A 25,444-nucleotide genomic window follows, 5' to 3' on the forward strand; every position below is an offset into this window, starting at 1 on the left:
ATGGGGTTGCTTGGATTGTTTGCCAGGAGGATGGAGTAAGTCTCTATGGAAGCACAATATAGATTAAGTTGCATTAATATGAGTCTTCACACCTGACAGTCAGTATTGTATCAGGCTGACATCTGAAGTCTAATTAGATTATATCAAGGAAAATCTTCCTAAGTATAACATCAGATTTACAAGAGAAAGGCTGCAAAAGATTAGTTAATTTTTGCATTGGCCCAGTCAAAGTCCAGATTGTGACCTTTCTGAAATGCTGAGGACTGTCATTTAAAGAGCTGTGCAGAAACAAAACTCAATCATCTGAAGCAAAAAGGTATAGAAAAGTGGGTGACATATAAATGATAGTCAGAAAACAGAACGTTGATGGTTCTACAAGATGTTCAATCATTAGGGGCACTTAGTCTTTATCATTCCCCCACATTGGTTTAACCTTTAATTAATAAAAATAGTGCATAATCTGTTTTCATTTTGAAAATCTGAGATTAGAACATTTAGAACCTTGATGGGATTAGATTATTTTTACTATTTACTAACATATAAAAGTCAAAAATTGAAAGAGCATGTTGTTTTTATAATGCCTGTAAAAACATTACTGTCCTTACAGAACATGTAAATTATATTTTATAACCTAGGTCTGGTTTTAACATGTAATAGGGTTTTGTCTGACCTGTCTGCTAGGTTCAGGCCAGAAACAGGACAGCTGCATTTATACTGACATTAGACTACACAAGTGGACTGTATTTTACTCGTTACAGGCAATTTGTTTAACAAGACTTGGCATATCTCTAGTAAATGGGGTGGGCTTCGTTTTAGAGGGTTTTATTTGCAAAAGCAACCAAGAATCATTTTTATTCAACTTTACCATTAATTACCCCTTTGGGTCTGTTTAAATTGCTTAAATTCATTAACGTTGTGATGTGATATAGTGTGAAATGGGTATGAAAACCTTTACTCAGTGAATGAAAATCTTTTTTTTTTTTTAAGATTTATTGAACAATTTTTTACAAAAAGTCTACACAGCCATCTGGCAGGAAAAAAAACCTCTCATAACAAACCTAAATATTTTTAGGTTCATAAATATTTTGAAATATTTTTAATTTCATATTTCCACTTTCCAAGGAAAGGCATGAGCAAAATAGAAGGTCATGATATCGTCAAGATGCTGTCAGATAAGGGAGCGTGCTGAGACACAACCTGATCTCACAGCATCTGCTCATATTTATAGTGAATTCCACAAAACTCTCTCATAATAGCTTCTGTCTCTGAAGTGTCAAAGCTTCAAAGTGACAATGAAAAATGTGCGTTAGTTTTCACGATGATCCTGTGTGTGTTCCTGGCGTGTCACGCTCAAACATTCGCAGTATGTTCTGCTTTTTGGCCAGCTGCTGGGCTGTGGCACCGGATCCGTCCTCAGAGTCCTGCAGTCCGAGTAGCAGCAGCGTCCAGACTGCTTCTGCATGCTGCCCAATGCAGGCCATGTGGAGAGCTCAGAGAGGGAGGACAAATGAAGAGCACATGGAGTAAAAGTTCTTGTTCTTTGCAAAGTTGCATTCATCCAGCTGCAAATGAGAACACATGCTGTCTGACACGCTGCTTACCGGTGCGTCCTTTTTTGTCCCGAGCGTGAAGATCTGCTCCAAGTTCCACTAACGTTTTAATTACGGCAGTGTGGCCCTCCTGAAAAACACACAGCCTTATTAGTCTCAGATTGCTGCCAAAAAGCTTTTTAATAAAGGCTTTTGTAACAATTTAAAATATTTCTTTTAGTCACCGTTTTTAGAGGGATTCTGTTGAGCGGCTTAAGTAGTCAGTAACTTCCCTGCTGTAGATATGTTTCCTAGTGTATTTATTTATTTATTTTCTAGAGGCAGGATGCTGTTGTTGATTAAACAACTTTAATTTCACAAGACCAAAAGCAATTTTTTATGCACAAACTCTTGGACCAGCATAATAAATGATAATATTCGTAGAGATCTGTGGCTCTTTTCAAAGAAGAAAAGTTTGTCTGTGATACAGAACAATTATCCTCTAATGTCAAACATGCAACATCTTAAACTGTACCCGTATGTCACAGGACAGTTTATGAGTTTTTTCACAAATGTTCTGTTGGGTCTCGACTTTAACTGTTTCATTTCCCCAATAGTTCAGGCTCTTATTGTTATTGCTGGAAGGACAACCGTCACCATTTCCTCAATTCTTCTACAACCTCTAATAGTTTTATCTTCTAGGACTATGCAGTTTTTTTAGCTTCATCTACCCAACTGGGGAAACTCAGATTTCACGGTGCCTGTGGATTTGGATATTTTAAAGGAAGTTAGTGTTTAGTTCATATAATAATAATAATAATAATAATAATAATAATAATAATAATAATAATAATAATAATAATAATAATAATAATACATTTTATTTGTAGGCGCCTTTCTGAACACCCAAGGTCACCTTGACATAAAAGCAAGCAAATTATAAAATACATACCAATAACAAAACACAAAAAACAAAAAACACAAACAAGATTTATAAGATAGTACAAAGATAATTAAAGACTATATGCTAGTTCAAACAAATGGGTTTTGAGTTTGGACTTAAAATATTGCAAAGACTCGATGTTCCAGAGATCAGGTGGGAGTGAGTTCCAGAGTTTGGGAGCAGAGCGGCTGAATGCTCTGCTCCCCATAGTGACAAGACGAGCAGGGGGGACGGTGAGATGGACAGAAGAAGAGGATCTGAGAGGACGGGTGGGTGTAGCAATGTGAAGGAGGTCCGAGAGATATGAAGGTGTGAGGTTGTGAATTACTTTAAAAGTTAGAAGAAGTATTTTATAGTTGATATGTGATTGGAAGCCAATGGAGCTGTTGTAAAATAGGTGTGATGTGATGAATTGAAGGGGTCTGTGTAATGACACGAGCAGCTGAATTTTGAACCGATTGTAATTTATGCAGAGTTTTCTATGGCAAACCAAAAAGTAGAGAATTACAATGGTCTAAACGAGATGTGACCAAACTGTGGACCAGAACAGCAGTGGAGTGTGGAGTGAGAGAAGGACGGAGACGGCGAATATTTCGGAGATGAAAATAAGCTGACCGAGTGATATTATTGACATGGGAGGCAAAAGAGAGGGTGCTATCGAGGATGACACCCAGACTCTTAACCTGAGGGGAGGGAAAAATGGAGGAGTTATCAACTGAGATGGAGAAATTATCAAGTTTACTTAGTATTGAATTAGTACCAATTAAGAGAAGTTCAGTTTTACTGGAATTTAATTTGAGGAAGTTAAGAGTAAACCATTGTTTTATTTCAAGAAGACAGTCAGTGAGGGAGGAAAATGGAAGCATGGAATTAGGTTTGGTTGAAACATAGAGTTGGGTGTCATCCGCGTAGCAGTGAAACTGGATGTTATGTTTGCGAAAAATATTACCAAGGGGGAGAAGGTAAAGGATAAACAACAAGGGTCCCAGGACAGAGCCCTAGGGAACACCTGAGGAGACAGGAACTGGGCAAGAGGAAAATGATTTTAACTGAACAAACTGAGAGCAGCTGGAGAGATATGAACGAAACCAGCTGAGAGGTGTATTTACAATGCCAAGAGAGGATAATATGTCAATAAGGATGTTATGTGAAATTGTATCAAAAGCCGCAGTCAGATCAAGGAGAAGGAGTATCGATAATAAACCAGAGTCAGCAGCAAGAAGGAGATCATTTGTAATTTTAAGAAGCGCTGTTTCTGTACTGTGGAGTGGACGGAAGCCAGATTGGAATTGTTCATATAAATTATTGTTGGAAAGATGAGAATGGAGTTGAGCAGCAACTGTCTTTTCTAGAATTTTTGAAATAAATGGAAGATTTGAGATAGGACGAAAATTATTGAGTTCATTGGGATTTAAGAAACCTGGTTTAGACCAGGTTTCTTTACAGTCAGTGGGTGTAACTCCTGAGCAGCAGATTAAATCCAATACATGTCCTTTAGTATGCGTGGGAAAAGTTGTGTATTGCTGAAGTCCAAAGCTGTCCAAGCACGATATGAAGTCTTTGGAAAGTGGAGACTCTTGATTATCAATATGAATGTTAAAATCCCCAATAACTATTACATTTGGTGAGATGGTAGAAAGATGCGTGAGGAAGCCAGCAAGCTCAGAAATAAAATCCTTATTATATATTCATATAAAAATTACAGGAGAAAAAACCAACAGCTGCTGCATTGTAGATGCATTATCAATAGAACTTATACACACAGTTAGCCAGAGATGGGAGTTGAGCATTTTATCTCCAGTCAGCTCTCATCTGTTGGTAATTTCAAAAGATATTTTATCAATGCGTGAAATACATCAAAACTAAGATATTTCACAATTTTAGATTTGTAACTCCACCAACAAAAAGCATGTCCTTATGCACTTCAGATAAAGTTTCTGGCCTGCATTAAAGCATAGGTTGGGACATTCTTAAATAGTTTTTTTCATGAATGAATGAATGAATTTTTAACGTGTCATGTTTGTCAGTGTGGCTCTCAGGATTAATTTCTGAGTCCAAACATGTGGAGCGTTACGGCTTTCGCTATAATTCTCCACTTGAGATGTACATAAAACACTTCATTAGAAATTGCTGAGTTTATTAAATGTAATGGACACAGAGACGGAAAAGAAAAAAAAATAAGGGAGAGCAGTTGGGCAAAAGTATTTAAAGGGAAATCATATGAGAGAAGAAGCGAAAGGGAAGAATAAAGAGAATACGCCTTAGAAGTCTGATTCTACACCTGCAGAAAGAGAGAGAAACAGAACCGAGAAATGCATATATAATAACATCAATGTCATTGCATGATATAAATTAATACTAGATGTATTTAGTTGCTGCCACAGCCCGATATAGAATATCTGAATTGTAACACCTGTGTGCGTGTGATTCCTGTATTAGCTGTTGGTTTCTGCAGCACATCTCGTTCCCCTTCATGAGTTTAGTTCTGACAAATCACAATTGGTAGAAATTGCTTTATGCCAGGAAAAGCCTGATTGGCTTGATTTAGAAGTGAGTTAAAAACTTCTTCAACAGGATGTCTGGTGAGATAAAACCATGTGGTGAGGATGTTTACATTTGCAACATACCTACATTTAAACTTTATTTTTTCCTAAAGTTCACTGTTAACTCAGTACAAATCAAATGTACAAAGAGGGAACAGGTTTGAATGGTTTGAAAGCCTCTTGTCACAGACTCGTCTTTAAATGGAGTTTCCATCTGCAGTCACACAGGGCAATACAACGGCTCAGTGAGGAAGTAGGAAACCAGCTGTGGTCAAAACAATGACTCAAACCCAAGTCACAGCAGCAACGCTAAAGCAGAAGTGAACATGCTAACTACACATGCTCCATGTTCTACAAAACATTCACTCTTTTTGTAAGTTCCTACTCAAGTCCTAAAGTGCAAATGTGCAAGAACCTCAGACTAATAGCTGCTGCTCTAACCTTTGCAGCATAATGCAGCGCAGTGAGTTGGATGTCAGTGGCTCTCTGGTTTACGTCCACAGCCAGGTCCAGCACCAGAAAACGGAGCGCCTCCTCCTGGCCAGTGACAGCCACCTGGTGCACCGGCTGAGCCCCGAGAACATCAGCTGCCACTGGAGACGCCTGCCAAACAATCACAGATACTGCTGTGGAAAAATATTCTGATTTGTAATACGCTCCTCTAGGACACCCGTCATATAAAGAAGTGTGATTTTTATCACTAAAGTGCATACATATTTTCAGTTGTATTGATAATTTTTTCAGTTTTTCATTTAAAAAACTGAGCAGAAAACAGTAAAACTTAACAATCCCGATAATATGAACCGTTTTGGGAGGTTTTAAATATTATTAGCTGGAATTTATCGTGACGACGATAAATCAAAATTCTTATTTTGACAAGAAATTTATCTCAATAAATGATAAGCAATATAATAAATGTATGATATGATTTGAGTTCTAGATATGAAGTTCTTTAAGCTTCACACTCTGTAGTGGTTTTGAGACTCTTATTTTGAAATAAGACAGAAAATAGTGTTTGAGTTGTTGACCAGTTTTATGACGGTGTTGTCTAATAAAGACTGGGTTGTTACATTGAACTTAACAAGGGGTGTATCCTGCAACACTGATGTGTGTTACCCTTCAGTAGCTTCAATGCCTCTGATAGAACTATGAATGGCTGACAGTCCAATGTGTGTTAAAGTCACTAATGGATTTTTGTCAACTGATCAGAGCCACAGCAGAACTCCACATGTGTGTTCCCCTTTAAGAATTGCTTCAGATGTCTTAATAAAATTCATGTCAAAATATTCCCTGTGCAGTTCTTATTCTAAACAGTGAATGTCACTGCAGATTAAATCAGCCTGCATTCAGCAATTGGTCATATTTGGAAAAGAGAACTAAACCAACTTTAACCTTCTAGGAGGAACTTTCAGGAGGTTTTTTTTTTAGTATATGCAACTTTTTGTAACAAATGTTCCCTCTGTGTTTTCATCCAACCATGCATGTGATAGTAAAAACAAACAGACTCTACTACGTTCCTTGATGAGCATCATTCTACTTATGTATGAGAAACATGGGGATGTGCCTGACTGGCTGAAACATCAGTCTTAAAATCAATGCAGAATTCTGCATCCTTCAACACTTTGCTCCACCTGGTGTTTCTCTATGAGCAGCCTGGCTACAGGGAGGTGTCCATTCCTGACAGCATCCATGAACGGCGTGACTCCACAGCTGTCAGCGCTGTCTGGGGCGTAGCCACATCTGGAAGACACGCAGCAGAGCTGAACATCAGTCAGAGCAGGTCAGTGTCTGGCTGCGATAAGATCTCCTATGACACAAAGTTGATCTAAACTGCATTCCCACATTATGGTGCATCCACTACGATGCTTCCCAGTGGGGATGAAGCCTTCAGGGTGATGTGGAGTGCTAACTGTCTGCCAGAGAGGAGAAAAGGTTCAGTTCTGGTCTCCTGCAGAGCATCTACTGCTACATGTTTGTTGACTTGTCTTGCAGTGATTGTGTCATGAATACTGTAGAAATATTCTGGCTTTGCACAGTATGGAAACTTCCAATGCTTCACGTGATTTAAAAGATGGTTACATTTCCCCCTTACCTCTCCAGCAGCATGCTAACCACCTCCTCACAGCCGTGCATAGCTAGAGGAAGAGCAGAGAAGATGTTAGTAGTCTGCTATACCGCGATAATGCAGACTAGTATAAACAAACAGACTAAGTCTTAGAGAGGCAGTATTATGTGTGTTCCAGGCAGTTTATAGCTTTATAGCATAATAAAGTAACTATGTTAGTTTCAGTTGTGATAAAAATGCTATATATACAGTATATATATATACACACACACACTCATCCTGACTGCACAGGAACAAACCTTAAACACCAGAGCAATAGAGGCTCAGATCTACCTCACCAGACAAGTGTAGCTCCTATAACGAGCTCAGCAGATGTGCAGTTCCACCAGGTGTTTGCTAATTGCTGCAAGCTAGTTTAAAGGAGCAGGGCGGGGAAGACGTGGGGCACACGAGAGAATAATATTATAACAAGTCGATTTTACACAATACTGCCCCTTTAATAAATTTGCAGACAGAAGCATGCGCCACCTGCAGTGTGCAGCGGTGTTCTGCCCGTCATGCTCTCGCTCCTCCAAACATCTGGTGCAGCTCGAAGCAGCACCTCCACGACCTGAGGGTCACCCTCCCTGCAGGCGATGTGGAAGGAGTTCCAGCCGTCCTTGTTTCTCAGCGTGGGGTCTGCACCGTGGGACAGCAGCTTCCTTATCACCTCCAGGTTCTTTCTGGTGCACGCCATCATGAGGGGAGTCCTGTGAGAGAGGATAGAAAGCTGATATCACCGAAGTAAAGCAAGCAACTGACATTCACAAAACATGACTACAGGCTGACACAGCAATCATTTTCATTGTTTTACGATGTAATTGTTGTAATATTTGTAATACTGGAGTGTGGGACGTGAGACACAACAGGGAAAAATCAAGTTATGTAAAATTATTGTTCCAATTATTGTTACTTAGAAACTGTGGCGTACTCATTACTTTTATAAATTTAGAGCACACTTAGAAAGTCCAGAGAAAACTTATACTTATCTAGCATCCCAGAAGTCCAGAGGATACTTACTTTCTTAGACTTATTTAGCAACCCAGAACAGGGATTAGAGCTTCGAACCCAGAAAAGCTACGTACCTTAGCAACTACTTTTTAGGCTCCTGTTCTCCCAACCCAGAAAAAATTAGACCAGAGGATACTTACTTATACTTATCTACCAACCCTGAATAGGAGTATCTAATTTATTTACTTTGGATCAACATTATTAGCTTCTTCTTCTTTTGCTTTTTCTTTTGGTTTGTTATTTTGTTTGTATTTCCTTTTAATTCTTTTAAAGCACTTTGTATTGCCTTGTTGCTGAAAATGTGCTATATAAATAAATTTACCTTTACTTTACATCAAAAATAGTAAATTCTACACCATAAAGGCTCCGGGTTCAAAAGTCTGCTGCATCTTTCTCTGTGGATGTTCTCCTTATGCATTCATTGGTTTTCTCGGAGTGCCCTGGATAAAAACACATATTCCTTTTTTTTCCTAAGCTGCCCTTACATTCCCTTACCAACATGCTGACTCCATTTAACCTTTTCTCCAATTACAACTACAAACTGCAATGTTCCATTGGGACTTTTTGTGACAGACTAACAAAGATTAGTGATCTACTGTGAATTGGAGGGTAAATGATACATGGTCTTCAAATATTTATTTTACAAATAAATGTCTTAAAGCAAAAGTGAGTTATATTTGTAATACCCTGCCTTGACCTTAAATAAAATTCACTTTAGTTGTGTGTGATTTAAATTATAACTAGCTAAAACTAGACTGAAAACTACAATAAACAGATGTACAAATGACAAAAATGCAACTAAACCTAAAATGCTTTTTATTACATGGTTATGGTCTACAATAACGCTTTGAATAATCTGAATTAATATAAGTTACAACAACTACAATGTCTAAAACAATTAGTTATCTATTTTTACAGTTCAAGGTTTTTAATAAAGATGTAAAATATGAGTCATTATTCACTTTATGTATTATAAGATATATACACATATATCCGTGCTAAAATCAAAGCTGAACAAGTATGTTTTAAATATATCTACTGAAATGAAACAAAAAGCGGTTCCTTCGAGCCGGATTCGAACCAGCGACCTAAGGATTTCAGCATCATGCCTCTACAGTCCTCCGCTCTACCAACTGAGCTATCGAAGGGAACTGCGGAACCTCCCTCAACATTGAGCTTTTCCGGAAACTCAACTTCTACGTCAATAGAGTTTATAATGACTCCCATTCGCCTCTTACCAGTCTGCCCTCTTCAGGCTGTTCACGTTAGCTCCTTCCTGGAGCAAGAAGCCGACACACTCCTCATGGCCCATGGAGGCAGCCTCATGCAGCGGTCTCTTGTAGTCGTTATTGAACACTTCCACGTCTGCGCCAAGCTGCCGTATTAGGAACTCCATAACGTCCAAGTGTCCGTGTCTCGCTGCGTAGTGCAGCAGAGTGTCTCCTGAGCGTCCAAAGTGTTTGCATCTGATAGAAGCAGTAGCTTCAGCGCTCCATGATGCGATGTGTTTCTGCAGACAGCTCAACCGTCCCTCCTGAGTTAGCTTCGCAAGCTGTTTTAAACCACCTTCATCCATGCTTAATTATAAGATAAAATTAACTAAACTCCGGGGATACAGACATGTTGGGAGAAGTATTTTCTTACAAGGGCTTTCTCCAAGGCTGTAAAATCCGATGGCCAAGCATAGATATTTACGGAGATTGTCTACATCCAGCGATGTTAATATTATCAAATTTTTCGCTAACTCCTTCTAACTTCATTTGAACAAAGCGTTCAACGTGAATAAGTGAAAACTTACCTTGCAGCACATAATACCTTACTTTAGAATATGGTTACAGAACTAGCAGACATCAAAGCTATTTCTTTGCAATAACTTCTAGCATTTCAAACTAGCACTTTAATGCAAACGTTACAAATTATTGCAAATATATAACAAATTAAACAGCTCAGCAACAGTTGAAAAATAAAACAACCTTTGGAGTAAAATATACAAACAGAACCGTCTGACGCGAGGATCGGGCTACGCATTTATTGTCCTTTAAACTAGAACCAAACACCAAGAATTATGGGAAATGTAGTTTTAAAGTGTAAAGTGTGGTTCTCCGCTCACTAATTAAAAATGTTTTTTAAATCAGTTATTTATTTCAAGAATATAACAAACAGTCTAATTTAAATATCCTATTTAGAAAGCACAGCTTTGTTTGCTGATTTTATTCCTTCTCTATCGATGTGGCTGAGGTGGAACTCTGCTGGAAACACGAAGCCAGGATCCAGCCTTCTGCGGAGCAGAGAGCGATTAGATAAAGTCGATGGTGAACAAGACGAGTAAGACGGAGAGAAGAGGAAGATGAATAATAGAGAAGTTTAAGAAAAAGGAATAAAGGATTTGTTTTACAACATGAACTGGGCAATCCAGGGATGAGACTGTCAACACCTCTTTTATGGTGAGTGTAGATTATTTCAGAAAGATTATTCAAAATGCTTACGATTTGTCTCACACAATGACTAACACAAACGTATTCATATTCCCTATACTTATTCACATTTTAAGTTTCATCCACAAACTTTAGTGTCTTTTGTTTGGGATTTAATGTCATACAAGAACACAAAACAGTGCAGAATCATGAAGTGGAAAGGAAAATGATATTGTGTGGGGTTTTTTCTTTTTCAAATTAAGATGTGCAAAATACTGTGTGTATTTGTATTCAGCCCCTTGAGTCAGTTCTTTATGGAGCTTCCTTTCACTGCACCACCTTTGCACATTCAGAGACTGAAACATTTGCCCATTCTTCCTTGCAAAAAAGTTCATTCTCATTGAGATTTAAGTCTGGATTTCAACAAATGGACATGCTTCCTATGGCATGATTATTTTTCTATAACATAGAAAGTACTGCTGGAACTTCTGTATTTTCATCAGTTGTGATTGATAGCTGCTCACACTGAACCAGGTTCTAGTTCTGAAGGAGGTTTCCTCCTGTTAAATGGGAGTTTCCTTTTCCACAGTCACTTCACGCTTGTTCAGGAGGACTGAATGCTGCCAGTCACTGACTGGATGGAATCTTCTGGATTTCCTTTGACAGAAAACTTTTTAACCAGTTGGAACAAAAAACTGAACTTGACTCCATTCTTTGATAACAGGATCAATTGGAATAAATATATTTGACTTGGAATCTTCATGATTCAATTGAATGAACTTTTGTTGTGAATTGGCACTATATATGTACGCTGAAATGAATTTAAATTAAATTTAAATTAAAGGTTTTCAACACATAACATTTTGCAGATAGGACAAAGATGTTAATTTTAGTTTCAGTTGATCCATAGCACCACATAAAACCCAAATGAAATCTGTTTGTGATTGTAACAGGGCGAAATAGGAGAAAGTTTAAGAATATAAGAACACTTGTGGAAGTCTCTGTGATCTGTAATGTGATCCAGAAAGATTTGAACTCATCACAATGGAGCGGTGCATGCAGTAGAACACCAGCAGCAAAAGTGTAGAATATCCTGTTTTTATTTGGGTTTATCCAGTCTGCCTGTTCCTGTGGCTGCAGCAGCAAGTCTATGACCCAGCAAATATTAATCTGGTAAGAAAAAAGAAAAAATGAATGACGTGGATGAAAGATGAGCGCACTGTAACTCATAGTGTCCAGAGCGGACTTCTAATTGTTCAAATCTAGAGCAGAAATGATGCAGGAAGTAGCTCTGTTTTCTGGAAAAAGTGTATCTGCAGCCAAATGCTTCCAGATGTGTGGAGGTTCTCCAAACAGTGACAAACAAAACTGAAACAAATGTGCTGTGTGAAGCGAACATGTTGTTTAATTTCAGCTGACATCAGGCTGAGTCATGAAAACGCTCTGCAAAAGCAGACAGAGGAGGAAGAAGCAGGCCTGTACGTTTACCTTTGGTTGTTTCATAAACTCACATTATTGTCAGAGTTCCTGTGAAGGATCTTAACCCATCATTCAGCAGCATCAGCTACAGAGGGGGAAGAAAGGCTTTAAATTCATAGAAATCTGTGTTTGTTTAGTCCACCAGTGGAATAAGTTTGACTTTAGAGAGCTGGAATTCAAACAGAGTTTTTTTCTTTAAGCCTGGCACCAGGAAGGAAGGGAGCCGTGGAAAACAAAATCAGCCACATGTGCCGGCCGGTTTCTCTTGGCTTTGGACGACCGGGAATTTCCTGCAGGTCACATCACAGGAGCAGTTTGTCCGAGCCAGAGGGTGATGCTCCTGAAAACATAAGACACAAAATTCTTCTGAAACAAAACACCTTTTAATGACAGAAGAAATAGTCTTAAAAATACTAAAAAAAACCTTTTCAATGTATTGTTTTATTTCATGAAGAGGGGATTTTTATTTATTTTATAAGGGGAAAAAACATGCAAGTCAATCTGGTCCTATATGAGAAAAAGCATTTGATCACTTAACTTAATAAATAGATGTGGTAGCTAACTGCCAAGGCGTAACTAGTACGTTTTTAACATCACCATGGAGAAATTCTGGTCCACTCTTTTCTGCAGAATTCAGTGGTACTGAGTGGGATTTATAGTTCTATCAATTATGACTAAATGTCCAGGTCCTGAAGCAGCAAAGCCACCCTGGACCATCACACCACCACCTCTGTGTGTGACTGTGAGTCTGCTGTTGTTTTTGTAAAATGCTGTGTTAGCTCCACACATATGAGATGATTCTTTTTGCTTTGCGGTGATTTTGTGCTTTAAACTCTCCCATGGGTCCCATTTCTTGTCCAGAATCTTTCATATTGTTGAATCATGAACAGTTACTTTAACAGTGAGGTGAGGTCGTTCTGGGGTCATCTAGGACTGGCTGGATGTGCTGTCCTGAACTTCAATAACCTGTTCATTGTTCCTTTTACATGTTTTTTCATGCAGTATTTGTTTTTGGAGAGCTTTAACTCCAGTGATATCCAGCCCCTGCCAATCAAAACACTGCAATTGGATTCACTTTTACAGCAATCCCAATAAAATCCACACTGACAAAGTGTCAGTATAACTGACAGTCTTTCTTTCTTTTTTATTTCGTGTGTTTTGCAGATACTACTTGGAGGAATTATGAAATATGCCTCTCCTGAAAAAAAGTAAGTGTTAAGTGAGATCCAATCAATGCTGTAGAGGAAACAATTACACATGACAATGTCTAGTTTGCCATACATGTGTACATAGTTTTTAAAGTGGAAGTTTATCAGAACCAGCTGTTGCCAGTGACAGACTCTTAAGTTTTCCTCCAGGGAAAGGGAGCAGGAACTGCGTGAGCTGTGATGAAGTAACCAGATGATACAAGTCCGTACGGAGTTATGTTTTCTGAGTTTATTCACATAGAGAACAGCCAACTGGATCGCACAAACGTCTGAGAGCTGCTCCAAAAAAGTCATCAGGATCAGCACCAAACATTCATTCTGCTCATGTCTTTTCTAAGATTTGTTTTGATCAAATGTGTCATGTGTGGTGATTTTTATCAAACTGTGAGGCAGCATAAATCACATGCCTCCAGCTCAGCAGTAGTGAAATCCTGCCAACTTTCCAGGCGGACACAAAAAGAAGTCCACCTACCTTTGGCAGGTAATACAAAACAGAACTTCAAAAGCTCATGATCTGGTATTTTAAGAGCTTTTTTTTAACCATAAATACCTGTCAGCATTTTGTGGAAAAGAATTAGGGCCACTGAAAAAAAAGAATTCAGACTTTTTGCTCAACATTCTGACTTCAATCTCAGAATTCTGAGGGAAAAAAATCAGAATTGTTTATTTATTTTTCATTAACCCTAATTCTCTTCCAAAGCATTTAATTTCTTTTTGGTAGTGATAGTAGATTGTGGAAGCAATGCATAAAGACAAACCACATAGTTTCCTATAAACCAGATGTTATAAAGGGGGTGCACAGAGTTTATTTCAAATAATTTGGGGTCCCATTTCTTTCAGTGTGTCTGGAAAGTCTGATCCAGGGAACAAGAGATTTTGCCAGAGGTGTTCTCTATTCTGAAAGCATTCTGAAAGAATCATTCGACTGAAGAGGCCAGAAGTGAGATGATCTGAGGCAAAATAATGCCAAAATTAACAAACTGTCAAAAAATTGCACAGAATCCTAAAGATAGGACTGTATTTAACCTGTTTAGGTTTATCAGCAAAATTAGTTGATTTAGTGGTGAGTGTGACTTTAAGCAGAGCAGTTCAGGTATGTCAGAGTCTTACATTTTGTATTAAACCAAAGCAGAACAGTGGTGGATTTAAAGTAGCTTCTTCAGATGTATTGCTGGTGAGTGACAAATACACCCTTCAGCTTCTTCAGGGTTTCATCACTTGTTGTGTTCAGTGTCACTACGACTTTTCAGTGTCTGGATTTGAAATGGCACAACAAAAACCTGCATATATATTTTCTGTGGTTTATCCAACTGAACTGGAACTGAATTTCCAATTAAATCAAATAATTGAGATAAAACATAATAGGATGACAACTCAGTCTACAATGAAATAAAAGGTATAGCATTTCAAGAATCACTTGTTTTTTTCTTTTTTTATCTTTGCATTTGACATTTCCTTCCATTTTTTTCAGGTCCCTGAATTGTTTGCCTCTTGTTACAGAATGAAACTTTAGATGTTCTTCCAAGTAAATGTTGACTCAACTTTTCCCATGTGTCAGTCAACCAGGTTCTTATTGTGCTGCTGGTACTGCTGGCATGTTTGCTCCTCCATAGTTCACTGAAATTCTCCACTCAACCAAAAAAAGGTATGGCAGCTCAGATGTCTGATTTTATGCTCTGGACATTAAAGGGGCAGTATTATGTGTTTTCCAGGCACATAGTGCACAATCAAGCAACTATGTTACCTCCAGTTGTTATAAAAATTATACACATATTACTTAAAAGAAATTTAGCATGAAATTGGGTCTCTGCCTCTTTAAGAAACTCCTGCTCTTTCTGAAGCTCTGCCTTCATGAAGTCATCACATGGCTCCTCTATTAACCGTTTAACAACATTTTTACCAGCGTTGCACTGAGAAGTAGCTTGTATAATAAGCTCAGCAGATGTCCAGTTTGAATTCTTCTAACCTCAAAGGTGGAGCTAGGTCCACCCAGGTGTTTAGCGTAGCTGAGTGGTTGCCAGGGAGATTAAATGATTTCTGAGATATGCATTAAAAAAATCAAGGCAACACTCCAGGTGTGTTTTTGATGAGGGAATAACAAAAGCTCAAAAAAGTTGATTTTACACAAGACTGACCTTTAACAATCTCTCTCAGTAGTTCACTCTCAGGGTCTAACTCATCTCCCCTTTCCATTCTTGGTGCCTCTCAGCATACAGGCAGAGCCATGGTTTAACAGCAGATCTCCCAGCTGAAGAGGTTGAAACAGATGATGTTGTTCCTGTTATCATCTGTGCCTCCGAGGAGCGTACTGGGGCAACCATGGCAACCATCAACAGCATCATTAGTAATACAGATTCCAGTGTTTTCTTCTACATTGTTACTCTGCGTGATGCAGTCAAAATTGCAAGGTTTGTCACTGTCTTCAGCTTTAAATCAAGAATAAAGGCTTCCCTCACACCTTTCAGAATCCAGGTATCACTGTCTGTTTCTCTCAAGGAGATATATAGAGAAGACCAAGCTGAAAGGCATTCAGTATAAGATTTTAGAATTTAACCCTATGGTTCTAAGAGGAAAGGTGAAGCCAGATTCTTCTCGCCCTGATCTCCTTCATCCAGTGAGTTCTCAATTTTTACTCCTAAACTATGTTGTGAGCACATATGCTAATGTACAGTCAGCAATGCTTCTGTTTCAGACACATGGAATAACCTCAACTGTGTTTTACAGCTTAATTTTGTCAGATTTTACCTACCTCTACTAGGCATCAGCCATAGGAGAGTCATATATGTGGACGACGATGTCATTGTGCAAGGTATGTGTTTAAAAACAGAATCTGGGTAGAGATTAGATGTTGCTGTCTCACTGTTGATACATTTCACCATTTTAGTATCATTAGAAAATATAATAAGCTACTCAGTCAGTCAGACAGACAGACACACACACATGTATGTATGTATACATACATACATACATGGGTGGACAGATGGACGGATAGAAAGATAGATCATTTTTGTTTTTGTTTTTACCTCCTCAGATTTTTATGAATTCTTAAAATCTTTTCCAACATCCTGGACTGCCTTTTTCAAATAAGCTATGGCAATGTCATTTACATTTTTACAACAAAGTGTTGCACTGATTAAGTTTAAATAACGCTTTTGACAAATGCTAATTAAATTATTCCAAAAAATATATATATACTTTTGAAAACGTACAAAACAAATTTTTGAAATAGTTGTGAAGTAGTTGCCAGTGTTTTGTTGTATGCTTTCATTAGAGAGTCAGTGTTTGTGAAAGTTCTTTATTGAATCAGCAACAATAATAATCTATAAATGAAGCACTGATGTTATGTTATATGATCAGTGATGAACGACTCTATGGTTATGCCTTCAAATGATTATTATTTTCAGGTGACATTAAGGACCTTTACAATATAAAGCTGAAAACTGGACATGCTGCTGCTTTTGCCTCTGACTGTGACTTACCCTTCACACATGAGATGGTGCGAAGCATTGGCATGCAGGTGCATTTCTATGGTTGTTAATGAAAGCCATATTACACTGTATATATAAATTTCACATTTACATGAAAAATTCAGTGATTTATTTTCTGGGTTGACGAGTGATGGATAAGACAGATGATGGAGTTTATGTTGGTAGCTAAAGTCTGTTGTTTTCTGAGCTTGTTCCTCAGACCACCTACATGGGCTTCTTAGACTACAGAAAGCAAGAAGTGAAAGACTTGGCCATCAACCCCAACCACTGCTCCTTCAACCCCGGCGTGTTTGTCGCAGAAATCAAAGAGTGGAAGAAGCAGAAGATCACCAAACAGCTGGAGAGATGGATGGAGGAGAATTTCAGGTGAATGGGAAATATTGTTTCTACAACTGCAAAGTTAATAAAAAATGGAGGCATTCTACTCATTTCCTTTTTGTTCTAATGGAGTCTCTGGTGAGAAAACCAGAACCCAAACAGAGGATCATCACTGGTCAACACTAACGGGGCGGGAAGGTGCAGGGTGGGGGTTGCTTACCACATGCATGATGTTGTGAGTGCTGCCAAATTCATCAGAAACTGGGTCAGCCTCCTCTGCTGTGGGAACCACTTGGAGCAGGAGGCATGTAGAGATGAATGAACCTTCATCAAGGCAGAGAGAGTGTCTGCATAGCACAGCATGAGATTAATCCCTCTCTCCAACAGGCAGAACATTTACAGCAGTGCAATGGCAGGAGGCGTGGCCACTCCGCCCATGCTGATAGTGTTTCATGACAAATACACAGCGCTGGATCCTCTTTGGCATGTCAGACACCTGGGTAAGATTCTAACTAACCTTTCAAACATGATAATGCCGTGAGAAGACAGAAAAACCTGATCAGAAATAATATTGCTAATTATAATGCATCAAATCCAGACCAAAGCTAGTGAGCAGCAAGTAAGAATATGCAGTTTCATGGAAGGGAGCATTTTAGTGAGTAAGAATAGTTTTACACATGGTACCACAACATTGTTTTGTCTTCAGGCTGGAGCCCCAATGCACGCTATGCAGAGAGCTTCCTGCAGGGGGCACAGCTGCTGCACTGGAATGGCCCATTCAAACCATGGAATGACCCAGCCGTCCACTCGGATCTGTGGAAAAGGTGGTTCATACCTGACCCGTCTGGAAGGTTCACTTTGACTCGGCCTGGCAGTGACAGCTAAGGCCCAACGCTGCAGTGACTGATCCACTCATTTCAGAATGTTTGCTTTTTAGTCTGCTCCCACTAAAAGGCTGCCTTTGTGTTGTAACTAAGGGGGCTTTTTTAAACTATTCCTCTCATTTTTGTGCTTATAAGTTTGTCTTATGTCAAAATGTGATCTTTATATGTGGAATCAGGGCCATCTCTGAGCTATTGTTCCATAAATTATAAATAGTGAATGCAGCTTCTCAGGTGATAAGTTTGAAGTGTTAGGACTTAAGAGTTAAACTCACAGAAATAATTCATGGCAGAGAATGCTTTATGCATCTGTTTGATTTTATTTAGGAACTCATATTGTATACATATATGCCTTTAAATTAATTATTTTCGACACAATCTTATCAATTATAGAATGTATTGAATAGAATTAGTTAGTATACTAACAGTTTAAATAATTAAAGTTGTAAAAGAAACAAGATTCTGGTATTTAAATTTTCTGTGATTTTTTTCATTGACGTTATGAGAAGTGAAACAGGGAATCATGTAGAATATTCATATTTCTTGTGGTGTATATATTATTTTTTTAATTCTCAGTATTATTTAGGCTTACTAAGAATTATTTACAGATATGACAAAACATAGACTTGGCTCAGATAATTAATTATATATCTGAATCAAACATAAATTTGGCTCAGATATAAATTTTTAATTTATTTTAACATACCCAATAAAAATAATTAAATTTTTCTTATACTTTTTCGCCATTTCACATGTATTTTAATATGATACTGGTGTGTGGGGTTGACAAGAGATGCCTGCATAAAAGATATTTTTTATTGGTATCATTTATTCTTGACATTTTCTGAGACTGACTTTTGTGCTTCCTTTAGCTAAAAGCATAATCATTACAATTAATGGAAAAAACACTTGAAATTCATGATTCTGGGTGCAATGACTCAAGTTCATATTTATTTTATTTCCTGTCTTCATGGGTGAAGTGTATGCCATCTGGCAAAACTGCCTCGTAAATAACAGCAAACATTGTTTTTTTTATGCCAGTTTACAGCTGAGCTCAACGATGCTGTGTGTAAGCCCCCACATTTACTTGGAGGTCAAATGAAAAACCTCAAGTGATGAGTACTTTAGGGATGACTGGTTCTGATGGTACTGCCAGACCATTCATGGGTTCAACCCACATACTCACCTCTGCTGCTCAACACACGAATGCATTCTCCTGACAGATGTGGCAACATTTAAACAGAAATAAGCAGTTTTTTCCAACACTGTTTGTAACAACAAAAGAACACACATTTTCTTACTTTTTGTTTTGTTTATGTTGTTAGACTGTTGACTAAACCGGGTCAATGTCATGATAAAAACGATGAGCTGATGTGTCTTTACCTCAGACTGAAATGTTGTAGCACTGAGGTCATCCTGTGCTGGTAGTTCTGGTTAAAACCGGTTCTCCAGCCGTTCTGGCTCCGTTTTTATCCTCACCGACTGATACAAGCGTCTAAATCTCACTCCCATTTTTTATTGGTCTGATGTAATATTCTAATCATAAATTTCATCACTTTCATCAGCTCTAAACAGAAAATATATAGCGTTTGGGGGCTTACACATAGTGTTGTTGAGCTCAGCTGCTGCAAACCAGCATAAAAAAACCTATATGCATAAAACATATATATACACATACATATATTGCTTGATTTGTTGAACTACAGCAGAAGCTCTATCTACTTTTGCCTTCCTTTCGGACACTGATATGACTCAACGTCTGTGACTCTGATATCGCTGCTGTTTCACCAGTTGTTGACTGGTTTTCATTCACTCATCTGGACTTTTTAATATTTATTTGAGCTGTTCATGTTCGTATGTATACATTTGAATGTGGATTTTTGCTGTTTCACACATTAAAATTATTCACACAGGCTCCAGTTTCTTATAAACACCTGCTCTAATGTTTGTTTTAAATGTTCATTGAGGAAGTTGAACCTCAAACACTTTCTGTAGCCATCAACAGTTTCTATCCCAATACCAGCTGCATGTTTAGAAACTATTCTAATCAGCAGAATTAAAATGAGCGTATTAAAGGACTCAAACCTTTGCGAAATGTTTGGTGCTTTGTAATCTATTCTAAAATCAGTTTAGGTGTTCTTTGAGGATGCCTGTCTTGTTTCTGCTGTTAATCTTGGAACTTGTAGGAGTTTTGAGAATGTGACTATAAAATAGTTCCCAGACTTATGTAGACGTTCTTAGATCTCCAGTGAATTTCTTTCACTTTTCAACTTTTCTGGCTGTTAGCCAATCAAATGTGTGCTCTCAAACAAGTTACTACATCTCAACCTGGTCAAGATGAAATATGTTCTACAACCTTCAGCACCACTTAGTAATACATTCATGTTAATATACATAAACATTTCAGTTCTCACTTAATGAGGCTTTTCACTGATTAGTTAAAGTGATAAAAGAGGAGGTCTTATCAACTGACTCTGCAGATTACACAGAGCAAATTCAGGCAGGAGTTTATTATAAATCACATGCTTGACAGGAAGTGAAAGCTAAATCATCAGAGCCTCAGCTGACTGTCTGCAGACAACATCCAAGATCGACAACAATTTTATGTTTTGTTTTCACATCCAGCCAGGCCTTTGTGAGGGATCAGCAGGTGAGTACAGCTATTTGTGTTTAGAAAGTGGCCAAAGGGAACCGAAACGCAGTAAGTATGAAACAATCACCATCCCGTCTTTGTTTTGATTTCTGAAAGCTGGAAGCACTTGCATCACTAAAGCTTTGACTTTCACTTCCTGTGGGCTTCCGTCCTTACTATACAGAAAATACACAGATACAGCAGAAACAAAAAGCTTGTTGCAAATACAATGTGGTCACATTGATCTTAACTTGCTGTAAATATTAGAAAGCTGAATCTTGAACAGTAACCCAGAGTGCAGTGCAGTCGTCCACAGCCGTTTCTGCTTGCTGCAGCGACATCCTCTTTGTGGTTTTAAAATGCATTGTTAAACTTTTTTTAAGTTTGAACATAATTATGACAAATAGAAGAAAAGCGTATGTAAGATGAATTGCACGCATCTGCAAAGCATTGTAAATGCCACAAGGCTTTAGGGTTCACCTGGACTTTAATACTAATATGTTTTAATATCTTTAGGACCTTCTTAAAAGCTTGTGTTTGCTGAAACTTGTCACCGGCTCTGTTGTCAGACATGGCAGCTCAGGATCAGCCACTCTGCTGCATCTGCCTGGATGTGTTCACCCAGCCGGTGGCTCTGCCATGTCAACACCACTTCTGCTGGACCTGCATCACCAAACACTGGGACAACGCTGACAGATGCCAGTGTCCCCTGTGCAACAGGCGCCTCACCAGCAGACCAGAGCTTCAGGTTAACGCAGGAATGTCTGGGCTAAGTGATCAGTTGGAGCTGCTGGCTCAGCAGACCGCCTGCTGCAGCTTGGAACCACAGCCTGATGCGGGACAGGTTGTGTGTAGCGTCTGCACCAACAAGGCCCAGATGTCCTGTCTGGTGTGTCTCAGCTCCTACTGTGAGACCCATCAGGTGTTCCATCAGATGATCCCAGGCCTGAAGAGACACACTCAGCTGGACCCTGTGGAGGGACAAGAGGACAGAATGTGCAACAAGTATCAAAAAGCTTCAGAGAAACTTATGTGCCGATGTGGCCTTTTTGTGTTGCTTGCATGTTTTATTTTAATAATTGCTGTTTGTTATTTTGCATTTATTAAACTTTGTTGTATTTATTGAACTATTTTGGATTCATCTGGATTTGTTGATTAACTTCTTTGGTGCATATTTTTGTGTCCACCGTCCAGAAGCTCCTTGCCTCTCTGGAGACAGAAACCTGCCATGATGTCCGCCATTCACTCCAGTTTCTATCTTATGGAAAACTATTAGCCTCCCGTTTTTATGAAAAATGCTCTTTAATTAAATTTTTAGAAGGCTAGGTTTTTTATCTACTGAGCAGATTAGACCACTAGAGGGCAGGATGTTCTTGAGAATCTTTTAAACTATAAATTATGTATAGTATGAGTAGCCTTGGGCTGCACAGTGGTGCAGTTGGTAGCACTGTTGCCATGTAGCAAGAAGGTCCTGGGTTCAATTCCCGGCCCGGGGTCTTTCTGCATGGAGTTTGCATGTTCTCCCTGTGCATGCGTGGTTGTTTGTCCTGTGTGTAGAGACACACAGGACCTGCGATAGACTGGCAACCTGTCCAGGGTGACCACGCCTCTCGCCCACAACGTTAGCTGGAGATGGGCACCAGCAACCCTCCTGACCCCACTAAGGGGCAAGGGTGTTAGAAAATGGATGAATTGAGTAGCCTTGCTATTCTTGTATATAAAAACTTAAACTATTCTCTAACTGATTACTGATGTGATCTAGCACCTCACAGCAACAAGATGCCAAATCAAGAGAAATAGTGTCAAAATCTATGAAGTGTGTGTACTTCATTGACAAAATTTAAAAAACAACAGGTTCTCGAGAATCTCGAGGGCAGGAAGAGGAATGGGGCACTTTTTGGAGCAATTCTTTACTGACTCTGATCAGCTCCACCACCTGACTTGACCCTCAAGCTTGTTCATGTTTTTGCAGCAGTGTCCAAATGGTCAGCCATGTTGGCCAAAATCCTAAAGCTGAAAATGTAGAAACTAACTGTTGTGAATTCTAAATATAAAGTGCTCAATAAACATTTAGAGTTTTAAATGAAAAGAACAATAGAGACACATTATGTGTTGAGAAGAGATGTGTACATTTATATAGATTCCCAACATTTAGCTAGTGTCTAGTGTATTGCCCTATTAATAACAATTACCACATTTCTGATGTTAAATTTTTTTTGGGGGTGTGGGGGTTCTTCTTTTTTGTCCATCTAGAAAAATAAATATTATTTATAATGGATGGCTATGTCCTTCTTTCTTAAGTGTATTTGAGTAAAAGTTGCTGCACTTTGGGTTCATTCTTCCTATGAAATTAAAACTACGGTATAAAATGTGGTTGATAAAAAATGAAAAACCACACATTTCAAATCTTTTGAAGAAATTTTCATCTGAGAATGAAAATCTCTTCCTGAAAGATTTAAAAACAGTGTGTTCTTTATTACCACTTCATACAAAGTCTCAATAAATACACTGAAGCTTGTAACCGCAATGAGACACAGGGAAAAGATTAAAGCGTCAGAAAATTTTAAGCATTTTTTTCCAGTTGTAATGCATCATGTAAAATTAAAAAGAAAAATTACAAATGTGTTTGAGGGAACTCAACTCAGAACTCACTAAGAACATTAGTGTTTGGCTGATTACTTTTTGTAACAAAGCTTCTTGGTAATATATCTCTTTACTTCATGGTACACTTGTAATAAGGAAAACGGGGCAGTGTTTAAATGAATTGACTGTTTTGACCTTTACATCATGCTATAATGTTATTCACTCATCAAAAACACACCTAGAGTATTGCTTTGATTCTTTCATGCATGTTTGAGAAATCCTCTAATCTCCATGGCAACCATTCAGCTGTTCAAAACGCCGGTTGAAAACTTTGGAGCTGCAGTCTCCAAGTTTCTGAGGTTCCACCTCACAGAGCCCCCAATCCCCATGCCTCCCCCCTGGTTAGTCAGCTCCTTCAGACTAGCCAGCAGCAATTAGCAAACACCTGGTGAAACTGAAGATCTGCTGAGCTCATTATATGATTTGGAGTTGGTCTTGGCTCACTCCAAAACAGGAGCAGAGTGCTTCTGTCGACATGCTTATATCAGAGATTTTAGATGTTGGCCGATATAATTGTGTTCTGGCTGATATCAGACCGATTTATGATATTAATATCAAACAGGACAACAATAAAGAAAGCACCAGCTGACCATAAGGTCTATTGTTTATGAGCAGCTCAAAATTAAAGTTTTCAGTGGTAGCATCCCACATACTCTCCATTGCTGCTGAAGCCACATTAGGTTCTCTGATGCAGCATCATATGAGGGGAAATAAACAGGCTTTCCAAAAATATAAGGTTTATTGCCAAGAAGCCCTGTTATAACAGAAATAATCAACCAAGCGCAAATGTAATAACTTTTCTTGCTAAATGTAAAATATAAAAGCATGTAATGACTGTTGTTTATGTTTCTGCACCATTCAAACAACACTCTGCACATATTTCTTCCATTTCATCTTTCTGTCTGCTTCAGTGGGAGTCTATCAGCCTCCCACAACTCCTACAATGCTCACAATTTCAAAAATGTGGATAAAACATTTTGTAGTGCTTGCCTTGTCAATAAGACGACTGAAACCTGCCCTGCCTGCGTCAGCGAGGGCAGTGTGCAATGTTTCCCATCAGAAGCAGGTCAAAGTTCAGCTTCAGGCTCCTGTGGCATTGTCTAGGAAGAGTCCCCTCTCCCCCCCCCAACTCCCCCAAGTCAAAGGTTGAAAGAGAAGCCCAGGGGGGTCAAGAGATGGTGTCTGGAAAAAAATAAGAAAGTTAAAAACCTTTTAAGATGCTAATTGGAAGCACAGGGACTGAAGTTCATTGATGTGATTGTAATGTAAAAGGATTAGAATGCTCCACATCAGCAGTAGGGATCAGCAGAAAATCCTGCTGGTCCACTGTGAGAGAAAGGCTGTGAGGAGACGATGTGTGAAACGGCACGTATGCTGCTCACAGCTGGCAGCCAGGAGGGGGAAGGGGGGAGCACAGCCTCAGTGTGTGTGAGTGTGTGTCTAGGGTGGGAGTGAGAGCATAAATGTGCTACAGTGTGTAGGCAATGCAACAGATACATGCTGGAGGATGTAGGTAACAGGTCATTTAGGATTATCAGTTTTAGGTGTCATTAGTATAGATGTGTGTGTGGGGGGGGAGTGGGGGGGGTGCATGTGTGTGTGTGTGTGTGTGAGTGTGAGTGTGAGTGGAGTCACGTTTAGCTTTGAGGTGATGTGTCATCACTGCCTGATGACTACCTCAGCCCAGCTCAGTTTTCCTTCCTCCTGAAGTTTCACAGTCACAGAAAGTGAAGAAAGTCTTTTTGTCTTTAAATATGTGACTAAGAGGTTTGTGAAATAACAGTAACTCAAGATGTCTCCGAATTCTGTTTTTGTCTAAAGTCAATTAGCAAAAGAATAGAAATGTAGAAAACATTAGCAGTGTGAAAATTTTCCAATGAGTGAACCAACTGAACCAACCTTCATTTGGACAAAGTTCAGGTTTCACTTTTAATTTCTGGCCTTAAGGACCTTATCTGTTTGACCAGAAATAGCAGTTCAAAAGTTTTCACACCACTTTTCCACAGTACAAACACAACCTGTGTGTAATTAGCATTGTATGAGACAAACTGACACAAAATAAGGAAAGAAAATGCTAAATGTTTAAGAAAAAAATGTTAAAAGAAGAAAACTAGGAAAGTTTATAAAAAAACAACGAACAAAAACCTTACAAAAAATGACAGAGAAAGCAGAGAGCCAGAGGAGAACAGGTTCGACCCTGGTTCAAAATCCTGGGTTCGAATCCCGTCCTCGGTGCCTTTGCTGCATGTCT

The 25,444-nt window shown here is 38.7% G+C and overlaps 2 protein-coding genes and 1 non-coding gene across 4 annotated transcripts; 1 reads left to right on the top strand and 2 right to left on the bottom strand.

Moving 5' to 3' along the window:
- Positions 1-1,081: 1,081 nt before the first annotated feature.
- Positions 1,082-10,148, bottom strand: ankrd16 (ankyrin repeat domain 16). Its single transcript, XM_008401523.3, has 7 exons — positions 9,369-10,148; positions 7,609-7,829; positions 7,108-7,150; positions 6,647-6,755; positions 5,457-5,618; positions 1,602-1,680; positions 1,082-1,489 (listed from the first exon to the last, which is right to left on the bottom strand). The coding sequence occupies exons 1-7, from the start codon at positions 9,704-9,706 to the stop codon at positions 1,314-1,316; spliced, it is 1,128 nt and encodes a 375-aa protein (XP_008399745.2). The 5' UTR covers positions 9,707-10,148; the 3' UTR covers positions 1,082-1,313.
- trnay-gua (transfer RNA tyrosine (anticodon GUA)) lies at positions 9,191-9,278 on the bottom strand. The gene is given in 2 exon segments: positions 9,191-9,226; positions 9,242-9,278. It is a non-coding gene; the product is annotated as a tRNA-Tyr (tRNA).
- A 202-nt stretch (positions 10,149-10,350) lies between the features above and the next one.
- Positions 10,351-21,677, top strand: glt8d2 (glycosyltransferase 8 domain containing 2). Of its 2 annotated transcripts, XR_014086149.1 has the most exons (11): positions 10,351-10,574; positions 13,188-13,231; positions 14,790-14,876; positions 15,441-15,639; positions 15,728-15,845; positions 15,956-16,040; positions 16,636-16,748; positions 16,919-17,085; positions 17,425-17,537; positions 17,744-20,568; positions 21,120-21,677. XR_014086149.1 is itself a non-coding variant. In XM_008401525.3 (10 exons), exons 2-10 carry the CDS (start codon positions 13,213-13,215, stop codon positions 17,920-17,922), a joined length of 1,080 nt encoding a protein of 359 aa, XP_008399747.1. In that variant the 5' UTR covers positions 10,351-10,574; positions 13,188-13,212; the 3' UTR covers positions 17,923-21,677. The 2 variants fall into 2 exon arrangements, 1 of the variants encoding a protein (XP_008399747.1); XM_008401525.3 differs by having other exon boundaries at positions 17,744-21,677.
- Positions 21,678-25,444: the final 3,767 nt, after the last annotated feature.

The sequence above is a fragment of the Poecilia reticulata genome, chromosome 23 (assembly GCF_904066995.2).
Source record: "Poecilia reticulata chromosome 23, P_reticulata-male-v2, whole genome shotgun sequence".
Classification (NCBI taxonomy): domain Eukaryota; kingdom Metazoa; phylum Chordata; class Actinopteri; order Cyprinodontiformes; family Poeciliidae; genus Poecilia; species Poecilia reticulata.

Coding starts and splice junctions, on each gene's coding strand:
- ankrd16 (XM_008401523.3), bottom strand. CDS start 9,706: ATGGATGAAGGTGGTTTAAAACAGCTTGCGAAGCTAACTCAGGAGGGA. Junction 7,151..7,608: donor AACACCGCTGCACACTGCAG/GTGGCGCATGCT, acceptor CTCTTCCTCTAG/CTATGCACGGCTGTGAGGAG. Junction 5,619..6,646: donor TGCTCATAGAGAAACACCAG/GTGGAGCAAAGT, acceptor ATTGTTTGGCAG/GCGTCTCCAGTGGCAGCTGA.
- glt8d2 (XM_008401525.3), top strand. Junction 14,877..15,440: donor CTCCACTCAACCAAAAAAAG/GTATGGCAGCTC, acceptor GGTGCCTCTCAG/CATACAGGCAGAGCCATGGT. Junction 16,749..16,918: donor TGCGAAGCATTGGCATGCAG/GTGCATTTCTAT, acceptor CTTGTTCCTCAG/ACCACCTACATGGGCTTCTT.